The 7,135-nt window shown below is 41.5% G+C and overlaps 1 protein-coding gene across 1 annotated transcript in view; it reads left to right on the top strand.

Moving 5' to 3' along the window:
- SPAG1 (sperm associated antigen 1) overlaps nucleotides 1–7,135 on the top strand; it is an 87,840-nt gene that overhangs the window by 36,003 nt on the left and 44,702 nt on the right. Inside the window, exons 11-12 of the mRNA XM_007934830.1 lie at nucleotides 3,942–4,304; nucleotides 4,694–4,793. Of these exons, the coding sequence (XP_007933021.1) occupies nucleotides 3,942–4,304; nucleotides 4,694–4,793 (463 nt within the window). The remainder of the gene's footprint in view (nucleotides 1–3,941; nucleotides 4,305–4,693; nucleotides 4,794–7,135) is intronic.

Genomic DNA, 7,135 nt, shown 5'->3' with positions numbered 1-7,135 from the left:
TGGACTGCTAAAAGAACTAACAGATCTGTCCTGGAGGAAGTGCAGCCAGAATGCTCCTTGGAAGCAAGAATGGCCAGACTTTGTCTCACCTATTTTAGTCATGTTGTCAGAAGGGATCATTCCTTAGAGAAGGATATCATGATTGGTAGGGTGGAGGGTCGACGAAAGACATGGAGGGAGGCCTTCAACAAGATGGATTGACACGGTGGCTGTGATGATGGACTCAAGTATAGAAGGGATTGTGGAGCCGGCGCGGGATCAGGCAGTGTTTCGTTCTGCTGTGCATGGGGTCACTATGAGTTGGAAACGACTCAGCAGTACCTAACAACAAAAACAAAAGAACATCATGATGTACATCCATTACCACTATTAGTCTGCAAATTATTTTATCACCACTAACAGAAACTCTGTAGGAGTTCTGGTGGTGTAGGGGTTAAGGTATCTGGCTGCTAACCAAAAAGATCAGTGGGTTCAAACCCACCAACTGCTCAGTGAAAGAAAGATGAGACGGTCTACTTCCGTAAAGATTTACAGTCTTGGAAACCCAATGGGGATTGCTGAGTCGGAATCAACTCGATGGTAGTGAGTTTGGTTTTGAGTTTAATAGAAATTCAGTGCCCCCTAAGCAATGACTCCTTTCCTCCTCCCTCCCACCCTGGTAGCCAGTAATAAGCTTTGCTCTCTATACATTTATCTATTTTATGTAAGTGGAAGTACACAGTGTTCTTTTGTGAATATTTCACTCTGCATGATGTTTTCAAGGTTCATTCATGTTGTAGTATATATCAGGACTTCATTCCTTTTATTCCATTGTATGGTTTTACTGCATTTTACTGCATTCATCAGTTGGTGGACATTTGGGTTGGTTGTATTTTTTGGCTATTATGAATAATGCTGCTATGAAAATTCATGTAAAAATTTTTGTGAGAACATATGTTTTCAGTTATCTTGGGTGTGTACCTAGGTGTGGGTTATTGGGTATTTTGGCAACTCCGTTTACCTTTTTCAGGAACTGCCAGACATTTTAAAAGTGGCTATACCACTTTGGGGAGCTCTGGTAGCGTAGTGCCTAAGGCACTTGACTGCTAACCAGAAGGCTGACAGTTCAAACCCACCAGCCACTCCTCAGAAGGAAGATGGGGCAATCTACTTCTGAAGTGATACTGCCTCAGAAACCCAAGGAGGGGTCTCTATGAATCGGGTCCGACTTGACGGCACATAACAACAACAACAATGTACCACTTTGGAGCTGTGGTAGTACAGTGCCTAAGGCATCTGTTAACCAGAAGGTTGGCAGTTCAAACCCACCAGCCACTCTGTGGAAGCAAGTCTAGGCAATCTACTTTCGAAATTTACTGCCTCAAAAACCCAAAGGGGGTCGCTATGAATTGGAATCGACTCAACGGCAGTGGGTTTTGGGTTTTTTTGGTTTTGCACCATTTTACATTTCCACCAATTCCCAGTATGTGAGGGTTTCAATTTCTCTGTATTCTTGTGAACACTTGTTATTGTCCATCTTTTTTTTTTTTTTTTAAATAGTTATCTTAGTAGCTGTAAAGTAGTATTTCATGGTTTTAATTTGTGTTTCCCTAATGACTAATGACTACCTTTTCATGGGCTTATTGTCCATTTGTATGTCTTCTTTGGAGAAATGTCCTCACATCCTTTGTGCATTTTTGTATTGGGTTATTTGTTCTTTTATTGTTGAGTTGTAGGAGTATTTAATATACTCTCATACTAGATCCTTATCAGGTATATGATTTGCAAATATTTTCTCCCATTCTGTAGTTGTCTTTTCATTTTCTAAATAGTGCCCTTTGAAGCACAAAAGTTTTAAATTTTGATGTGTTTGATTTTATCTGTTCTGTGTTTTGTTGTTCATACTTTTGGTATATCTAATAAACCATTGCCTTATCCAAGGTCAGGAGCTCTGGTGGTGCTGTGGTTAAAAGCATTAGGCTGCTAACCAAAGGATTGATGGTTCAAACCTACCAGCTGCTCTGAGGGAGAAAGATAAGGCAGTCTGTTTCCACAAAGATTTATAGCCTTGAAAACTGTATGAGGCAGTTAGTTCTACTCTGTCCTATAGGGTTGCTGTGAGTCGCAATGGACTCAATAGCAATGGGTTTTGTTTAGTTTTTATCATGAACATTTATACCTGTGTTTTCTTCTAACAGTTTTAGTTTTATTCTTACATTTATGTCTTTGATCCATTTTGAGTAACTTTTTGTATATGGTATGAGGTGAAGGTCCACATTCATTTCTTTTGCATGTGAATATCCAGTTTTCTCAGCACTGTTTACTGAAAATACTATTCTTTCCATCATTGAATTATCTTGGCACCCTCGTCAAAAATCAATTGATCATTACTATGAAAGTTTACTTCTGGTCTCTCAATTATATTCCATAGATTCATTTCTCTATCCTTAACCCAGTACTAGATTGTCTTGATTACTGTAGTTTTGTAGTAAGTTTTGAAATCAGGAGTGACTCCTCCAACTTTGTTCTTTTCTTTTTTTTTTTTTTTTTAAGATTGTTTTGGCTATACTGGGTCCCTTGCATTTCAATATGAATTTTAGGATCAGCTTGTCAATTTCTGGGTTAAAACAAACAAATAAAAAAGCAAGCTGGCATTACATTAAGTCTGAAGATCAACTGGGACAGTATTGCTATATTAAAAATATTAAGCTTTCCAATACAAATAAGCATTCCTGTACACTTATGGTGGGTATGTAAATTGGCACAGCCTTTTAAGAAAATGATCCTGCATCTGTACACTTAAAAATGCTCTTTATGTTTACTAAAGTAACTTGATTTCTAAGAATTTATCCCAGAAAATAGAGATGTATGGCCAATTTATCTTTATATGATAAAAACACATATTTTGGGAGGACACAATTCAATCCATAACAGTTGGTGATCCAAATTAGATGTTTGATAGAGCCAATTCTGCTGTAAAGAAAACTGTATTAATTAGTATGTTTTTTATACTCAATGCTTGTCCTAAGGCAATCATCCACTGATTTTCATTTAGATAATTATGGTTTTCTATTCCCCGTCTTTGCATTTCACATCCTGATTTTAACATTCTTGCAGCACAATGGAAAACTATATCCTTTAGAAACAAGATTAGCATTTGTTAAAAGAGAAAGTTTGACAGTCTCAGTATTTAAGTGCTTTTTAACATGCATTGACATTGTTAATTGCTTCCTTGCAAATTTTAAGATACCCATCAATGAAATATTTATACATCATTTTCATATTTAAAAAACAGTAGGTACAATAATCAATTATTAAAGTCATGGTAAATTTTGAAATCTCAATCGAGATAAAAGAATTTTTAAGTTTGAATAAGGTATTGAAATGGAAAATTCACTGTTTTTTAACTTAAAAATCACTTAGACTTCACATTTCTTTCAAATGATCCCTTTCTCCCAGCCGTTTACAATTAGGAAAGGTCTTATTGTGCTCAAATTTTAGTGACTTTTTTTTTCCTGTTTTCTATTCATTCACTCATTCATAAATTGAAAGTGGGATGAAAGAGAAGTAGCACACGTTAGATTTTAAGTCTAAAAATTCTGTTAGATCTAGCTCTATAGCAATGATTTGATGAAGAGTCACAGCCAACTCTAGGGAATGATTTTGAAACGCTGGTTTTCACGACATAAGCTCTTCAGGATTTAAAGAATTAATTATGGGGTTGGCTTGAGTTCGTAGCCCAAGAGCTGTGTTCATTGAAACAGTCTCGGCTGACGATTGCCCAGGAGGCTCGGGACACCGCAGGGCTCCTCCCGAGGGGGCGGCGCCCTCCCCGGCTTCCCCTGCGAAACCGCTCTTGCGAGCGGCGGGGCGGTGCCTCTGCGCCAAGGCGCCCCCGCGGCCTCCACGGTAGTTTCTTCTGATGATGCAAATACTCAGTTCCCGCATCCACTTCCCCACAGAGGCGGGAGCCGGGCGCGCTGGTGAGCCGTGCGCCATGGGCAACATCCAGAAGAAGTTCACTGGCAAACGTGAGGGCAGCAAGCGGCCGGAGAGGGGCGCGCCGCGGCGAGGACGACCTCCAGTGCCCGGCGCGGACAAGCAGGGCCGGCCGCCGGCTCCTACGGCGCTGGTGGCGGCGGCGGCGGCGGGCGGCGCCAACGGACAGCCCGGCAGCGGGCGGGACGCTGGGGAATCCACCGCTACCGAATCGCCCCCCACTCCCGCCGGCCTGAAGAGCCAGGGCAACGAGCTCTTTAAAAACGGGCAGTTCGCGGAGGCGGCGCTCAAGTATTCCGCGGCAATAGCGCAGCTGGAGCTTGCAGGTGAGCTGCGCCTCGCGATTTACCAAGACCCCCGGGCTGCGGTTAATGGGATCTCAGAGCTACCGCAGGAGTAGGCGCAGGCCACCTCCTGAATGACAAGGTCTTGCATTCGTAAATTCCTTCTCAGGACCGAGGGCGTGTGACCTGACCGATTGTGAGCCATACATTGGAATGCGTAAAATGTGCCCTGGCGAAGCACATTGCATCCGCCCTTTACTGGCTTTCCTTCTCCGTGGCAATTGCGGGAATAGACCCAGCTCCTTGGAGCGCTGCATTATCAGCAGTATGTGGGACTGCAGCGCCACCGGAGACCTGAGTCGTCTTTTAATTCTGGTGAATTGTGATTTTGCTAATGGATTTTAACTGTATTCAATTAAATGTGATTTTAGGAAGTGAAAGTGCAGATGATCTAAGTATCTTATATTCAAATAGAGCAGCATGTTGGCTAAAAGGAGGAAACTGCAGTGGCTGCATTCAGGATTGTAACAGGTAAACTGCACGTTTTCAGGTTTGTCAAGAAATTGTTGTGATTTCCATGTGATGAAAGCAGTATTTAATATCCTCAATTTTCTGTACAAGGGTCTAATTTCTTATACAGGTCTAAATCATATTACTTGATTAATACATATGGTCGTAGATGTGCTTTTCACATACATGAAGACAATAAAAGGATTTTCATTTTCATTGCTGCCACCCTAATTCATGCTCTTTTCACATCACTTCTAGACTACTGAAACACCTTCTGACTAGTTTTTTTGCTTGCTCTCGTCCACTATGGCATCAGAGCAACTTTTCCACAGCATTATGTTGCTCAGACTGTTTTCAAACAGGCATTTAATATTGTCTTCGAGGTAATCACAAATGTCACCACACAAACAAAACAAAACCCAAACTCACTGCCTTTGGGTCGATCTGACTCATAGCAACCCCTCTTTGGGTTCCTAGGTGGTGTCTCTATGGAAGTAGACTGCCCAGTCTTCCTTCCCAGAAGTAGCTGGTAGGTTTGAACCACCAGTCTTCTGGTTAGCAGTCAAATGCCTTAGGTACTACAAGTTTTGTGCTCCCATTTGGTCTACGCACCAGTTCTTAACACTTACCCACCCCAGGCTCTGAGCCTTTGCCCATCTTGTCTTGCTTTCTGGAATGCCCTCTGCACATCTTTGCTTTTGCAGTCTCTGCTCAGCTGCCACCTTTTCTCTGCATCCGTGGCTGCCCTAGCCAGAGGAGGGGCCCAGTCTTTTGCACATCTGTATTGTCTGCACTGTCACTGTCACACTGCATTGGATTTAATGCTTCTTGAGGTCAGAAACTATGTCTTCTGCAGCTTTGTACTCCTCAAAGCACAGTACCTACCCATGGTACTCAATAAGTTGCTTACGGGGATGGATGAATATGTTTACATGAATAAAAGTTGTTTTTTTTTTAACTGTTAAGCACTAAGTCAGCTTCAGGAGTTCTTTGGCAAGAAATGAGTAGTAGTGTGTCTGAAAAAAAGTCATATTCTGGTTTGACTGATAGAGTTCTGGTTGTCTGTGTAATTATTAATACCACCTTCTTTCATTCTCAGAAGTTCTAGGTTCAGTAAAGTATGTGGACACTGTTTATAAGTTGAACAATTTATTATTGTTTCCATTGGCAGTATCATTTTATTGATAAGGGTAAAAGCTTTCTAGGAGCTCTGGTGGCATAGTACCTAAGGCATTTGACTGTTAATCAGAAGGCTGGCAGTTCAAACCCACCAGGCACTTCTCAGAGGGAAGATTGGGTGATATACTTTCATAGTGATACTGCCTTGGAAACCCAAGGAGGGGTCGCTATGAATCGGATCCTACTTTGACAGCAGTAAGTTTGGTTTCAAAGCTTACTAGCATCTGTGCCTAAGATATTTTGAGAGACCCTTGGGTATATGTCAGTTTTACATATTCACATTTAAAATAAATAATGTTTATGTTCAATTTTGCCTGACATTAGACATCATCCATTCAACAATGGCTTGCACAAGCTAATCACATTTTCAGGATTTTGTAAACCATTTTATGTCAGGTTGGTAGCTTTAAATCCGTAATGCTAGGAGTACTGTTACCATGAAAGTTGGCAAACACCACAAGTCTGATCTTTTTTTCTTTCACTGGAGAGCCAGTTGTTAAACATTTACCCCTGCCCATACTAACCACCGAGACTAAATGCATCTGCAGGATACCAGGCACTTTGTGATTTGCAACTAAGAACCTTTCAGCTCAAGTGTTTGTTTCTATTACATTACCCTGCAGCTTTGTTTAATGTCTGTCTTTAGTGAGCAAATTCAGAACTCCTTAGTTAAAACTTGGGGCCCTTCAAGTTATGGCTACTGTAGAACAATGGGCTTCTTCTGATCTTACATGAGAGCATTTAAGGAGCAGACATTTAATAGCGTTAAGTTCCTTACATTCACTGTAGACCCAGGAGGGAGTCCAAGATGGCACTCTAGCCATGACATCCATGGGGTGTGGAGTGGGAGCTTGCCGTAGGGAAGAGGGGGAGAGGTCTTTCAGGGGAGATTTAAGTAAGGTATCGTTAGATAAGAGCTGTGTTCTGGGCCAAGGAATCTGGATCTGCTAGTCAGTGCTGGCCTCCAGAGAGACCGACCTACTTAGATGTTTTCTTGGACACCTGGCATATGAGTCCCAGCATAAGGGCCATGGAGCTGATGCCCAGTAAGGTGTGATTTTACTCCAGAGCAGTGGTTCTCAAACTTGTAATGCCAGAGAAGCCATGGTGTGCTTTTTTTTTTTTTTTTTTTTAAATTTTATTTGGATTTGGGTGAAGATTTACAGAGTAAATTCACTTTTCAT

This window comes from Orycteropus afer, unplaced genomic scaffold (assembly GCF_000298275.1).
Source record: "Orycteropus afer afer isolate SDZICR_OR568_19922 unplaced genomic scaffold, OryAfe1.0 scaffold00021, whole genome shotgun sequence".
NCBI lineage: Eukaryota > Metazoa > Chordata > Mammalia > Tubulidentata > Orycteropodidae > Orycteropus > Orycteropus afer.
Note: the sequence above shows the minus strand (reverse complement) of the source record. Positions and strands in the feature narration are given on the sequence as shown.